Below are 14,972 nucleotides of genomic sequence, written 5' to 3'. Positions count from 1 at the left end.
CAAGAGAATGGCATGAACCAGGAGGCGGAGCTTGCAGTGAGCCGAAATCATGCCGCTCCAGCCTGGGAGACAGCGAGACTGTCTCAAAAAAAAAAAAAGAAAAAAAAAGAAACAAAGGAGGTTAAGAACGAAACCGCTGCCTCCCAAATTGGACAGACAGACAGGCAGATACAGAGAATCACAGCTTACTGGAGCAAAATCCTCTACCAAATCAGCGCTAGGGTAGGAAAACCTTAACTATAACTAACAAATTGCTGGAGGCTCAGTGTGGACAACTGTGAGAGTTTAAAACTCCAGGAGACCCAATTACTGGGGAGCCCCATCGTTTGATGAGTTTTACCTCCAGGAGCTCTACCAGTTCCTTACAGTGAAAACTGAGGGCGGGGGAAATCCCTTCATGCTTCCAGCAGAGGGAGGCGCAAAGAAATCATTTTTTTTTCTTTTCTTTTTTTTTTTTTTAAACACACCAGAACATTCTGTTCTTAACAAGGTCTGCCCTCAGGAGAAATTATCTTGCCAGCACCTAACCTGTTGGGATCTTCTCAGAGCCTAAACTTCCTGGGAGAAGGGAAATACACAATTCCAGCCCCCTCTGGCCATTCTGTCCCACCTAAGTGGGGAGAAGAACGAAGAAAAATGGGTAAAGTTCACAGTCTAGGTGCACAGGCTCACCAAAAGACTGAGACCTCACCATAGGACTATAGGTTAAACATTCAAAAATCAACAGTAGGTTGGATGTGGTGGCTCGTGCCTGTAATCCCAGCACTTGTGGGGGGCCAAGGCAGGTGGACCACTTGAGGTCAGGAGTTCGAGACCAGCCTGGCCAACATGGTAAAACCCCGTCTCTACTAAAAATGCAAAAATTAGCTGAATGTGGTGGTGCACACCTGTAATCCCAGCTACTCAGGTGGCTGAGGCACAAGAATTGCTTGAACCCAGGGAGTGGAGGATGCAGTGAGCCGAGGTCACACCACTGCACTGCAGCGTGGGTGACAGAGTGAGACTCTGTCTCAAAATAAAAAATAAAATCAATTAATATAATCTACCACCTCAACAGGCTAAAGAAGAAAAATCACATGATCATATCAATAGATGGAGAAAAATTATCTGACAAAATCCAACACCCATTCATGGTAAATAATAAATTCTCAGAAAATGAAGAATAGAGAGGAACTTCCTCAACTTGATAAAGAACATCTATAAAAAACCTATAGCTAACATCATACTTGATGAGAAAGTCACAGCTTTTCCACGAAGAACAGGAACAAGGTAACAATGTTCTCTCTCACCACTTTTTTCAACATCATACAAAGTCCTAACTAATAAGAAAAGGAAATTAAAAGTATACAGATTAGGAAGAGAGAAAGAAAACTGTGTAGATGATATGATTGTCTATGTAGAAAATCAGAAAGAAATGACAAACACATTGCTGGAATAAGAGATTATATAATATAGCAGGACTGCAAAATACAAGGTTAATACATAAAAGTCAACCAGTTTCCTATATACCAGTGACAAACAAGTGAAATTTTAAATTAAAAGCACATTACCATTTATATGAGCACCCCACAAAATGATATACTTATATATAAATCTAACAAAATGTGTATAAGTTCTACTTGAGGAAAACTATAAAACTCTGATGAAAGATATCAAAGAAGAATTAAACAAAGGGAGAGATATTCCATGTTCATAGGTAGGAAGACTCAATGTTATCAAGACTTTGGTTCTTCCCAACTTGATCTGTAGATTTAATGTAATCCCAATGAAAACCTCAGCAAGTTATTTTGTGAATACCAACGAATTGATTCTAAAATGTATAGAGAAGCCAGGCACAGTGGCTCACGCCTGTAACCCCAGCAATTTGGGAGGCCAAGGTGGGCAGATCACTTAAGGTCAGGAGTTCCAAGACCAGTCTGGCGAACATGGTGAAATCCTGTCTCTACTAAAAATAAAAAATTAGCTGGGTGTGGTGGCGTGCATCTACAATCCGAGCTACTCGGGAGGCTGAGGCAGGAGAATCATTTGAATCCAGGAGGCAGAGGTTGCAGTTGGCTGGGATCGCACCACTGCATTCCAGCCTGGGTAACAGAATGAGACTTCATCTCAAAAAAAAAATAATGATAATAATAAGAAAGTTTACAAGGAGAGGCAAAAGACCTAGAATAGCCAATGAAGAATAAATTCAGAGGACTGACACTACTCAACTTCAAGAATCATCATAAAGCTACATTAATTATGCCAGGTGCGGTGGCTCACGCCTGTAATTCCAGCACTTTGGGAGGCCAAGGTGGGCAGATTACCTGAAGTCAGGAGTTCGAGACCAGCCTGGCCAACAGGATGAAACCCTGTCTCTACTAAGAATACAAAAAATTAGCTGGGCTTGGTGGTAGGCACCTGTAATCCCAGCTACTAGGGAAGTAGAGGCAGGAGAATTGCTTGAACCTGGGAGGCAGAGGTTGCAGAGAGCCCAGATCGTGCCATTGCGCTCTAGCCTGGGCAACAAAAGTAAAACTCCGTCTCAAGAAAAAAAAAAAATACAAAATGAGCCAGGTGTGGTGGCACACACCTGTAATCCCAGTTACTCAGGAGGCTGAGGCATGAGAATCACATGAACCCGGGAGACAGAGGTTGCAGTGAGCCGAGATCATGCCACTGTACTCCAGCCAAGACACTATCTCAAAAAATAAAACTAAAAAAGCTACATTAATTAAAACAGTGTGGTATTGGCAAAAGAAAGGACAAATGGATCAATGGAACAGACTAGAGAGCACAGAAACACACTCACATAGTCAACAGATCTTTGACAAAGGAGCAAAGGCAATACAATGTAACAAATGTTTTTTACAACAAACCATTTGTTGTTTCAACAAATGGTCCTGAAACAACTGGACTTCCGCATGCAAAAAAAATCTAGACAGACATTATACTTCACAAAAATTAAATCAAAATGGATCATAAACCTAAATATAAAATGCAACATTAGGTAACTTCTAGATGATAACATAGAAGAAAATCTAGATGACCTTAGGTATGGTGATTGCTTTTATTTATTTATTTACTTTTTTTGAGACGGAGTCTCACTCTTGTCGCTCAGGCTGGAGTGCAGTGCCGCAATCCCGGCTCACTGCAACCTCTGCCTCCTGGGTTCAAGCAATTCTTCCTGCCTCAGCCTCCCAAGTAGCTGGCATTACAAGTGTCCACCACTACACCGGACTAATTTTTTTGTATTTCTAGTAGAGACAGAGTTTCACTATGGGCCAGGCTGCTCTCAAACTCCTGACCTCAGGTGATCCACCCATCTTGGCCTCCCAAAGTGCTGGAATTATAGGCACGAGCCACTGCGCAGTCAGATTACTTTGAGACACAGCATCAAAAGCACGATCCATGAAAGAATAATTGATAGGCCACACTTCACTAAAATTAAAAACTGCTTTGCAAAACATACTGTCAAGAGAATGAAAAGTCACAAGGCAAAAATATTTGCAAAAGACACATCTGATAAAGGACTGTTAACAAAAATATATAAAGAACTCTTGAAACTCAAGAATAGGAAAACATTCCTTCCCACTCAAGAAGGTGTGGCAGGGGCCTGGCACGGTGGTTCACACCTCTAATCCCAGCACTTTGGGAGGCCGAGGCGGGAGGATTACGAGGCCAGGAGATCAAGACCATCCTGGCTAACACGGTGAAACCCTGTCTCTACTAAACTTACAAAAAATTAGCCAGGTATGGTGGCAGGCGCCTGTAGTCCCAGCTACTCAGGAGGCTGAGGCAGGGCAATGGTGTGAACCTGGGAAGCAGAGCTTGCAATGAGCCAAGATCGTGTCACTGTACTCCAGCCTGGGTGACAGAGCGAGACTCCATCTCAAAAAAAAAAAAAAAAAATAGAAGGTGTGACAGGAAAAAAAACAACTAAATTAAAATTTTAAAATGGGCAAGAGGTTCTGTGGCATGCCCCTATAGTCCCAGATACTTGGGAGGCTGAGGCAGGAGGATCCCATCTATGAATACCCACTACACTCAAGCCTGAGCAATGTAGCAAGACCCAGTTTCTTTTTTTTTTTTTTTTTGAGACGGAGTCTCGCTCTGTTGCCCAGGCTGGAGTGCAGTGGTGCGATCTCAGCTCATTGCAAGCTCCGCCTCCTGGGTTCACGCCATTCTCCTGCCTCAGCCTCCCGAGTAGCTGGGACTACAGGCGCCCGCCATCTCGCCCGGCTAATTTTTTGTATTTTTAGTAGAGACGGGGTTTCACCGTGTTAGCCAGGATGGTCTCGATCTCCTGACCTCGTGATCTGCCCGTCTCGGCCTCCCAAAGTGCTGGGATTACAGGCGTGAGCCACCACGCCCGGCCAGACCCAGTTTCTTAAAAAAATAAAAAGGAAAAGGAAAAAGACACAAACTGACATCTCATCAAAGAAGATATACAGATAGCAAATAAGCATTTGAAAAGATTTTCATCATATGTCATTAGAAAGTTGCAGCCAGGGGCAGTGGCTCACGCCTGTAATCCCAGCACTTTGGGAGGTGGAGGTGGGCGGATCACGAGGTCAGGAGATCAAGACCATCCTGGGTAACACAGTGAAACCCCGTCTCTACTAAAAATACAAAAAAATTAGCTGGGTATGGTGGCGTCCACCTGTTGTCCCAGCTGCTGGGGAGGCTGAGGCAGGAGAATGGCGTGAACCTGGGAGGCAGAGCTTGCACTGAGCGGAGATCACACCACTGTACTCCAGCCTGGGTGACGGAGCAAGACTCCATCTCAAAAAAAAAAAAAAGAAAAAAAAAGAAAGTTGAAAATTAAAATGAGATACCTGACCAGGCGCGGTGGTTCACGCCTGTAATCCCGGCACTTTGGGAGGCTGAGGTGGGTGGATCACCTGGGTCAGGAGTTTGAGACCAGCCTGGCCAACACAGTGAAAACTCATCTCTACTAAAAATACAAAAAATTAGTCAGGTGTGGTGGCAGGCGCCTACAATGCCAGCTATTCAGAAGGCTGAGGTAGAGAATCGCTTGAACCCAGGAGGCGGAGGTTGCAGTAAGCTGAGATCACACCACTGCACTCCAACCTGGGCAATAGAGCAAGACTCTATCTCAAAACAAAAACAAAAAAGAGCCGGGCACGGTGGCTCATGTCTGTAATGCCAGGACTTCGGTAGGCTGAGGCGGGTGGATCACCTGAGGTCAGGAGTTCAAGACCAGCCTGGCCAACATGGTGAAACCCCATCTCTACTAAAAATACCAAAAATTAGCCAGGCGTAGTGGCAGGTGCCTGTAATTTCAGCTACTTAGGAGGCTGAGACAGGAGAATCACTTGAACCTGGGAAGTGGAGGTTGCAGCAAGCCAAGATTGCACCATTGCACTCCAGCCTGGGCAACAAGAGTGAAACTCCATCTCAAAAAAAAAAAAAGAAAAAGAAAATGAGAGACCATTATACGCCTACCAGAATGACCAAACTCCAGAATGCTGACACCACCAAATGCTAGTGAGGACATGGAATAACAGGAAATCTCATTCACTGCTGATAGGAATGCAAAATGTTACAGCCACTCTGGAAGACAGTTTGGCAGTTCGTTACAAAACTAAAGGTAACTCTCACCATATGACCAGCAATCATGCTCCTTGGTATTTACCCAAATGAATTGAAAACCTACACATGGGCCGGGCGCGGTGGCTCAAGCCTGTAATCCCAGCACTTTGGGAGGCCGAGGCGGGTGGATCACGAGGTGGATCACGAGGTCAGGAGATGGAGACCCTCCTGGCTAACACGGTGAAACACCGTCTCTACTAAAAATACAAAAAACTAGCCGGGCGAGGTGGCGGGCGCCTATAGTCCCAGCTACTCGGAGGCTGAGGCGGGAGAATGGCGGGAACCCGGGAGGCGGAGCTTGCGGTGAGCCGAGATCGCGCCACTGCACTCCAGCCTGGGCGACACAGCGAGACTCCGTCTCAAAAAAAAGAAAAAAAAAAAAAAAAAAGAAAACCTACACATGAATGTTTAGAGTAGCTTTATTCATAATTGCCAAAACCTTGAAGTAACCCGGATGTCCTTCAGTAGGTGAATGGATACACTATGGTATATCCAGATGACAGACTACTACCCAGTATTAAAAGAAGTTAGTTATCAAGCCATGAAAAGACACAGGGAGGCTGCGCGCGGTGCGCGCGGTGGCTCTGTAATCCCAACATTTTGGGAAGCCAAGGTGGGCAGATGACAAGGTCAGGAGTTCGAGACCAGCCTGGCCAATATGGTGAAAACCCGTCTCTACTAAAAATACAAAAAAAATTAGCCAGGTGGGGTGGCACATGCCTGTAATCCCAGCTACTCGGGAGGCTGAGGCACAATAATTGCTTGAACCCAGGAGGCGGAGGTTGCAGTGAGCCAAGATCGCACCATTGCACTCCAGCCTGGGCAACAAAGGAGGACTCGGTCTCAAAAAAAAAAAAAAAGAAAAAAAGAAAAAGAAGAAGAAGAAGACAAGACAAGACAAGATACTGGGAAACTCAATGCATATTATCAAGTGAAAAAAGCCAAACTGAAAAGACTACATACTGTATGACTCCAATTCTATGACATTCTGGAAAAGGCAAAACTATGGAGACTGTAAAAGAATCAGTGATTGGCTGGGGATAGGAAGGAAAGAGGGTTAAACAGACATTAAGTAGAGGATTTCTAGGGCAGTGAAACTATTCTGTATGATAGTACAGATGGTCTCCAACTTATGATGGCTCAACTTAATGATTTTTTGACTATACAATGGTGCCAAGGTGATATGTATTTGGAAGAAACCGTACTTCGGGTATACATACAACCATTTTATTTTTCATTTTCAGTACAATAATCAATAAATTACATGAGATATTTAACACTTTATTATAAAAACAGACTTTCTGTTAGATTATTTTGCCCAACTGTAAGCTAATGTGTAAGTGTTCTGGCAAATTAAAGGTAGGCTAGGCTAAGATATGCTCTTCAGTAGATTCGATGTATTAAATGCATTTCAATTTATGATGGTTTATCAAGGCATAACCCTGTTGAAGTAACCTCATCATGTAAAGCAGCATCAGTAAAATGGTGGATACAAGTCATTATACGGTGGCCAAAAACCACAGAATGTACAACAGCAAGAATAGGATGTAGTGTGTTATGGACTCTGAGTGCTAATATGTCAATGTAGGTTCCTTAGTTTTAACAAATGTACCATTCTGGTGGGGGAAGCTGAGAAAGGGGAAGGCAGTGCCTGTGTGCAGACAGGGGGTTATATGGGAACTCTCTGTACTTTCTGCTCAATTTTGCTGCGAACCTAAAACTGCTCTAAAACTGGGCACAGTGGCACACACTTGTAATCCCACCTACTCAGGTGGCTGAGGCAGGGGGGACTGCTTGAGCCCAGGAGTTCAAGACCAGCCTGGGTAACACAGTGAAACCCCGCATTTCTAAACAAATACAAACTGCTCTAAAAAATAAAGTGTATTAGTTTAAAAAGGAAGAAAGAAAAAGAAAGTCAGCAAGCCAGCCACTCAAGGAACAAAACTTTCCAGTAAAAACAAGTGTAAATAAAATTATATCTTGAAAAATGAAACTGAAAATTATTTCTGTTCTTAAACGTAACATAATTTAGGTTATAAGTACAACTACATATTTATGTTTAAATTGAAAAGCAAGGGCCGGGCGCGGTGGCTCAAGCCTGTAATCCCAGCACTTTGGGAGGCCGAGGCGGGCGGATCACAAGGTCAGGAGATCGAGACCATCCTGGCTAACACGGTGAAACCCCGTCTCTACTAAAAAGTACAAAAAACTAGCCGGGCGAGGTGGCGGGCGCCTGTAGTCCCAGCTACTCGGGAGGCTGAGGCAGGAGAATGGCGTGAACCCGGGAGGCGGAGCTTGCAGTGAGCTGAGATCCGGCCACTGCACTCCAGCTTGGGCGACAGAGCGAGACTCCGTCTCAAAAAAAAAAAAAAAAAAAAAAAGAAAAGCAAACATTTAAAATGAAAAGTAGGGAGTTTGGACACAACTTTTCCAAAAAAATTATGATGGCACCGTAAGACACAATTAACTTCCTATGTGAGTTTTACTGCATAATTTTACAACAATATCTGAGGACTTGGCCAGTCTTTTCGTGGGACTCTCTCCATCTTTTGATATGATTCTATTTTGCAGGGTCCAAGGTATCATCCTTATCAATGGTTTTCTTTTCACCATTAGTGGGTCTGTGGAACGTAATGTCAAAAGATGTGTGTGAAACTTTGACAGTTCTCCAACATTTCATTCATTGAACTTCACGAAATCTTGTATCCCATACAAGACTTTAAACCTCATTTCACAACTGCTGTGACCTTACCAGCAACGAAAATAACAAACTCTAAGCTGGGCACAGTGGCTTACGCCTGTAATCCCAGGGCTTTGGGAGGAGGCAGAAGGATCACCTGAGCCCAGGAGTTCTACACCAGCCTGGGCAACATGGTCAAATCCCACGTCTACCAAAAAATACAAAAATTAGCCAGGTAGCCAGGCATGGTGGCTCATGCTTGTAATCTCAGCACTTTGGGAGGCTGAAGCAGGTGGACCATGAGGTCAGGAGTTCAAGACCAGCCTGGCCAACATGGTGAAACCTTGTCTCTACTAAAGATTAAAAAAAAAAAATTAGCCAGACAGGGCACACGCCTGTAATCCCAGCTACTCGGGAGGCTGAGGTAGGAGAATCGCTTGAACCCAGAAGGCGGAGGTTGCAGTGAGCCGAGATCGCAACAGCCTAGGTGACAGAGCAAGACTCTGTCTTGAAAAATAAATTTAAAAATAAAAAATAAAAAGGTAAGCCAGGGCTCAAATTTAGACCATGCAAACAAGTTTGGATTTTATTTTCCAGTATTTGAGAAATCCATAGCAACACAATATAGAATGGATTACAAGGAACACACAAAATGCAAGAAGATCCTAAAATGCCTCCTGTTATAGTGTCTAAGCAAGGACAGCAAAGGGAGCAGACAGAAGGTGGGGATACAAAAGTAGCTCATGAGGTTTGAGTTACCACTTCATGCAGAGGAGGGATTTCTGGGGGAATGCAGAGTTAGAAATGATCCCGGGGCTCTGGCCAGGCTGCTGTTACAAACGCAGACAGAAAGCAGAAGCACATTCCTGGGTGGGGAGGAGCCAAAGGGTTAAATTTGGAATAGGTTGAATGCACTGAGTTGAGGTGGTGAAGTCTGATAAACTCCTGCAGATGCACTGGCACTCAGTGAAACAGGGAGCTCCAGAAACAGATTAGGGCCAGGTGTGGTGTCTCACGTCTATAATCCTGGCACTTTGGGAGGCTGAAGCAGGAGCTCAGGAGTTCAAGACTAGCCTGGGTAATATGGCGAAACCCCAACTCTACAAAAATACAAAAATTAGCAAGTAATGGTGGTGCGTGTCTGTAGTCCCAGCTACTTGGGAGGCTGAGGTGGGAGGATCACCAGAGCCTGGGAAGTCGAGGCTGCAGTGAGCCATGATCACACCACTGCACTCCAGCTTGTGCAAAAGAGTGAAACCCTGTCTCCAAAAAAAAACCAAAAACCAGAATCAGATTGGTAAATGTCAGTAAAATCTGATAGCTGGAGCCATAATAACTGCAACTGCCTATGGAGAATCACTGAATTTCACTTAGGAGAATTCCTCTCCTTCTCCCCACCTCCAAATGCCCTTGTCTTTTTTTAAAGCTAGACATCACCCACTTTCCCACGTCCTAAATCACCTTTGTTTCTCCTCATTAAACTTATTCCATAACTACATTCTCTTCCAGAAAACAGACAGGACTGAGACAGTGTACTCTTGCAACATTATGTAAAAAGGTCATCCAATCCAAAAGGAAAGCTTTGTTTTCCAAAACTGCTAACTCCTGGAGAAAAGAAACAAGACATCCTCAATGCTTTCGTAATAAATGGTTTGAGCAAAATGCAAAAGCTTAACTGCTGAGTGACTTTCCCTGGAGAAGGCCATGAAAATGTCTTAAGGCTGGATCTAGGGTGTCCAAACATTTTCACAGGCCGCAGGCTAGATCACTGATGCAGGAGAGGGGGACACCAGAGACCTGGCAGTTCAGGCTTTGAAGGCAGTAAACACCCACTGACCTCAGGCAAGTCACTTCTCCTCCAGGTTTTTCACTTCACAGACTGGTGAGTACATGGTCTAGAACGATCGCCCTTCTAGTTGAGAATTTTCAGGACTAACTAAAAGTGGATTAAAGTAAACCTTAAAGAGAGCTGAATTTTTTTAAGTGCCATTAAGCAATTCAGGGATTATCTAAACAGCTTTGGTTTTCTTTTCTCTGCTTCCTTACCAACTGCCTTTTAACTCTCACTCTTAGGTCATAAGCAGTCAGAGGGGCTGAAACACAAAGAGGAAGTGAAGCTCAAAGAGTTAATTTTGCTGCATTAGTGGCTCTGGTAAAAGACAGTGGGCACAGAAAAGGAATCAAATAACCAAAACTGGATTGGGGATTACTGGTGGCAGCCAGCCAGCAAATTTCTAGATACTGCACACAACCTGGTCAGCCAATTAAAAGAAAATTGGCAAAAAATGAGGGAACACATTTTTTTTTTTCTGAGACAGAGTCTTACTCTGTCACCCAGGCTGGAGTGCAGTGGCATGATCTCAGCTCACTGCAACCTCCACCTCCCGAGTTCAAGCGATTCTCCTGCCTCAGCCTCCCAAGTAGCTGGGACTACAGGCGTGCACCACCATGCCCGGCTAATTTTTGTATTTTTACTAGAGATAGGGTTTCACTATGGTAGCCAGGCTGGTCTCAAACCCCTGGCCTCAAGTGATCCTCCTGCCTCAGCCTCCCAAAGAGGATTACAGGCGTGAGCCACCGCACCTGGCCGGGAACACAATTTTTTTTTTTTTGAGATGGAGTCTCTTGCCCAGGCTGGAGTGCAGTGGTGCGATCTCAGATCACTGTAAGCTCTGCCTGGCAGGTTCAGGCCATTCTCCTGCCTCAGCCTCCCGAGTAGTTGGGACTACAGGCGCCCGCCACCACCCCGGCTCATTTTTTGTAGTTTTAGTAGAGACGGGTTTTCACCGTGTTTGTTAGACAGGATGGTCTCGATCTCCTGACCTCGTGATCCGCCCGCCTCGGCCTCCCAAAGTGCTGGGATTACAGGCGTGAGCCACCGTGCCCGGCCCAGGAACACATTGTTAAAGGCCTAAATAGAAGGATGCACACACTACGATGAATGGTTATCTCTTGGGAGCAGACTGGTGAAAGAAGGTCAGACTTCTGTTAAGTCTGAATACCTACACGCGTACTTCTGTAATTCAAATTTAAGATTAAATATTTTCAAGTTTAAAAAAAGGAAAAAATGGCCGAGCGCGGTGGCTCACGCCTGTAATCCCACTTTGAGAGGCCGAAGCGGGCGGATTACCTGGGGTCCGGAGTTTGAGACCAGTCAGACCAATATGAGAAACCTTGTCTCTACTAAAAATACAAAATTAGCCAGGCGTGGTGGCGGGTGTCTGTAATCCCAGCGACTAGGGAGGCTGAGGCAAGGAGAATCGCTTGAACCCGGGAGGCCGTGGTTGCAGTGAGCCGAGATCGCGCCACTGCACTCCAGCCTGGGGACCAAGAGCGAAACTCCTTCTCAAAAAGAAAAACAAAAGGAAAAAACATTTCTACCTTAATCTTATTTTAGGAGCCACGCCTCCCACCTTTGTCTAGTAACACAGCTATAGTGATGTCTCAACAGCCTCTCAGGCGATGAGAAAATGCTACTCCTCCACTAACAAATGACTCTTGGAGAGGGGAAAAGGCATCAAATCGCCAACTCGAGAAACTAGCAGAAAAAAGTTAAAAAGTGATTTGTGTTTTTAAAGCCAGCCACAACATCTTCATTCAAGGCCCTAAACCGCAAAGACTTTCTAGACCTATCTTAAACGCACTTCGTGATGGAACGGTATTGTTCTCCCAGAGTAGACCCGTTTTCTCATGAAACCGACGTTTTTACAAAAGGCTGCCTGTGGACGGCCTGCGGCGGCCGCGGACCCGCTCCCCTTGGATTTCGCGAGGGCTGGGAAAAGGAGGGCTTTCGCCAGCTGCGGTCCCCGGCCCCGGCCCCGGCCCACGCCCCCCGCCCGGACCCCGCCCCGCGTCACCTGACTGGCCCGCGGCCCCCAGCCCCGGCGCCACCGACCTGATGACACTGATGTGGAACTCGTCCTCGCGGAGGCCCCGCCAGGCGCCGGGCAGGAACTCCTTGCACCACAGATAGGCCCTGCGCCGCGTCCGAGGCTCGGGCTGCTCGTCTGCCGGCGGCTGCGGCGGCGGGGGCTGGGGCAGCGGCAGCGGCGGCGCGGGGGGCAGCGCGAGTGGCGGCTGTTGGCCGCCCAGCTGCTTGGACTCGAGGTCGGTGGCAGCGTCGCGCTGCTGCCCCACGCCGGGCGCCGGGGCCGCGCTGCCGCTGCCGCAGCTCAACAGCAGCCCGAGCGGCGAGGGCTCCGCCTCGCCCCCGGTGCAGAACTTGGTTTTCATGCCCGACAGGCGGCCGAGGAGGCGCGGGCGGCCGCAGCGCGAGAGGACGAGGCTCAGGGTCCGGCCGGGCGCCCGCCTCAGGGGGCCGGGCGGGAGGCCGCTCGCCGCTCTCTGACGGGCGGGCAGGCCGGCCAGGAGAGAGGTGGGGGGCGGAGGGCCGCGGCAGTTGGGCGCGCGGGGCGGCGGCTGTGGCGACTGTGGCGACTGTGGCGACTGTGGCGACTGTTGCGCGGCGATGTGCTCCTGCCCGCTGCTCTCGCTCCTCTGCCGCCGCCGCACGAGGAGCGCCGGCAGCGTCACAGCCCGCCCTCGCGCTCGCCACTGATTGGCCGCCGTCCGCCGGCCCGGCGCATCATAACCGCCACCGCCCTCGCCACGCCGCCTCCCCATTGGCTGCGGCGCCGCCCCCAACCTGGGGCGCTGCGACCTCCGGGAGCGGGGCCTGGGCGGAGGGAGCGGGGCCTGGGCGGAGGGGGCGGGGCGTGGAGGGGGCGCACCCGGGCGCAGGAAAAGGGGAGAGAGAAGGGAGGCGCCGGGAGAGCGGCTCCGGGGTAAGACGGAGCCGGACTGGGCCGAGCGGGGGAAGCTTCTGAGCCTCAGAGGACCTCGGGGTTGGCTTTGGGAGCTGAAAGTTTTCTTGGACCCCTCGGAAGCCCCGTGACATCAGAGGCCGGGCCTGGCAGGGGCAGGCAGGAAACGTGTCTGGAGACAACTGCCCTCTCCGCGTGACCTTGGGCGAGCAGCCTCCTCCTGGGGCTCAGTGGCTGTGATTTTGTAACATTTCCCAGGGCTGTGAGAGGCGCGTCCTCGCCCTGTCCAACGCGGAGCCCGAGGAATTACTAAGAAACCGAGGCCCGAAGGAGGGAGGAGGCGACGGGCTCGAGGCCACACGGTGGGCCAGGCTGGGCCGGGCTGCCCGCGGTCTACCGGGACCTAGCCCTCTGCACGCCTCCAGCAGCCTCAGTTTCCCTGTCCGTGGCACTGAGGATGCTCGGGCCTAGAAGTTCAGGGCTGGAGGCTCAGGGACCGGCGAGGGAGGGGCATCATCCCCGCCACGGGGCCGCCGCAGCTGCCCAGAGCACAGGCCAAAGGTGCGTGCCACGGGGCTGCTGGCGTTGTGGACGCTGTCCCCTGCCTCCCCATTCCCCGCAGGAAACAGCCTTGTGACAGTGACTAACGCACCCTTGCCGCGGTAGGAGGACAAGGGCCCCTGCTACCGTTTGCCATACACTGCCCCATGTCCCTCACTGCTCCCGTCCTTCCTGGAAGTGAGGTGCCGATAAATATAAAAATTACGGATCCCATTTTATGGGACATGAGCTGAAACAGGAGGTTTCCTGGCCTGCCAGGGGCTTAGGACATCCAGTGCCTGATGCACAGAAAATGGCTTCTATGTAGGGAGTTCACAGTCTTCCACCAGAAGCAAAAATCTTTTAGAGTGTGTACTTGGTTGAACTTGCTCCACGCAAAATGGTCTTATTTAGGGATAAAAATGAAAGGGACTTTTGTGAGGCTGCTGTGGCAATAGGCCTGGAAGTTGACCTGCAGGGAGGTAGGAGAGGCCAAGGCCCCTGGGACGGAGGCTGGCCAAGGTGGGAGTCCCACTGGATGTTTGAAAGGCTGAGAAGCCAAGGGTTTCCATCTGGGGAGGCCATTTGGATAAAGGAGCCAAAGACTTTCTCTGAAAATACCAGCTCACAGGGAGGTGGGGCCATGCCAATGGCCTGTCCAGGTGACAAGCCCTTTGTCCCACTGTCTCCTGGCACCAGTCTGGTAGTCTCAAAGGAAGGCCAGAAATCTGGCCAGGAGGAAGGGACAGTAAAGGAAGGAGTGGCCCTCTATAATTTGAAGTCACTCTTTCTGGCATCTGCTGGCTTGTGTTAGGAAAACCCTAAGACATTGCTATGGGATCACAGTTCCTGTGGGAGGAAGAGGTTGCCTCCAGGCCAGGCACCGTGGCTTACGGCTGTAATCCCAGCACTTTGGGAGGCCAAGGCAGGAGGATCACTTGGGCCAGGAGTTTGAGACCAACCCGGCCAACATAAGACTCTGTCTCAATAAGTAAAAATGAAAAAAAAAAAATGAACAGGGTATGGTGGCTTACACTTGTTCAACTACTTGGGAGACTCAGCCAGGAGGATCACTTGAGCCTGGGAGGTCAAGGCACCCACTGTACTCCAGCCTGAGTGACAGAGTGAGACCCTATTTGCTGAATGAACGAATCGGTGAGCTCCTGGCTCAGCAATTATTAACTTATGACTTTGGGCTGAGCCTCAGTTTCCTCAACTATAAAACAAAAATAATTCAAACACTCTGATAACCAATTATAATACCCCGAGCACCCAGGACTGAATGACAGAACGTATGCAAAATGCATAGGATGTAAGAAGCACCCATTTTGTTGCGTGCAGTGCATTGCATGGCGTTGCCTCTGCCAGTGGTTGGTTTTCAGAGATGAATAATGTAT

At 48.4% G+C, this 14,972-nt stretch overlaps 1 protein-coding gene across 4 annotated transcripts in view; it reads right to left on the bottom strand.

The window, feature by feature from the left end:
* Positions 1–12,772, bottom strand: part of CHKA (choline kinase alpha) — a 73,623-nt gene extending 60,851 nt beyond the window's left edge. For 3 of the 4 annotated variants that reach the window (XR_004053479.1, XM_030917343.1, XM_030917341.1), the window contains exon 1: positions 12,168–12,772. Coding sequence is in view for 3 of the 4 variants with exons in the window: in XM_030917343.1 (XP_030773203.1) it covers positions 12,168–12,505 (338 nt within the window). In the remaining variant the exon portion in view is untranslated. The remainder of the gene's footprint in view (positions 1–12,167) is intronic. The other variant, XM_030917342.1, reaches the window with a different exon arrangement.
* Positions 12,773–14,972: the final 2,200 nt, after the last annotated feature.

Source organism: Rhinopithecus roxellana, chromosome 15, assembly GCF_007565055.1.
Source record: "Rhinopithecus roxellana isolate Shanxi Qingling chromosome 15, ASM756505v1, whole genome shotgun sequence".
Taxonomy (NCBI): domain Eukaryota; kingdom Metazoa; phylum Chordata; class Mammalia; order Primates; family Cercopithecidae; genus Rhinopithecus; species Rhinopithecus roxellana.
This window is presented reverse-complemented; position numbering and strand designations above follow the sequence as displayed.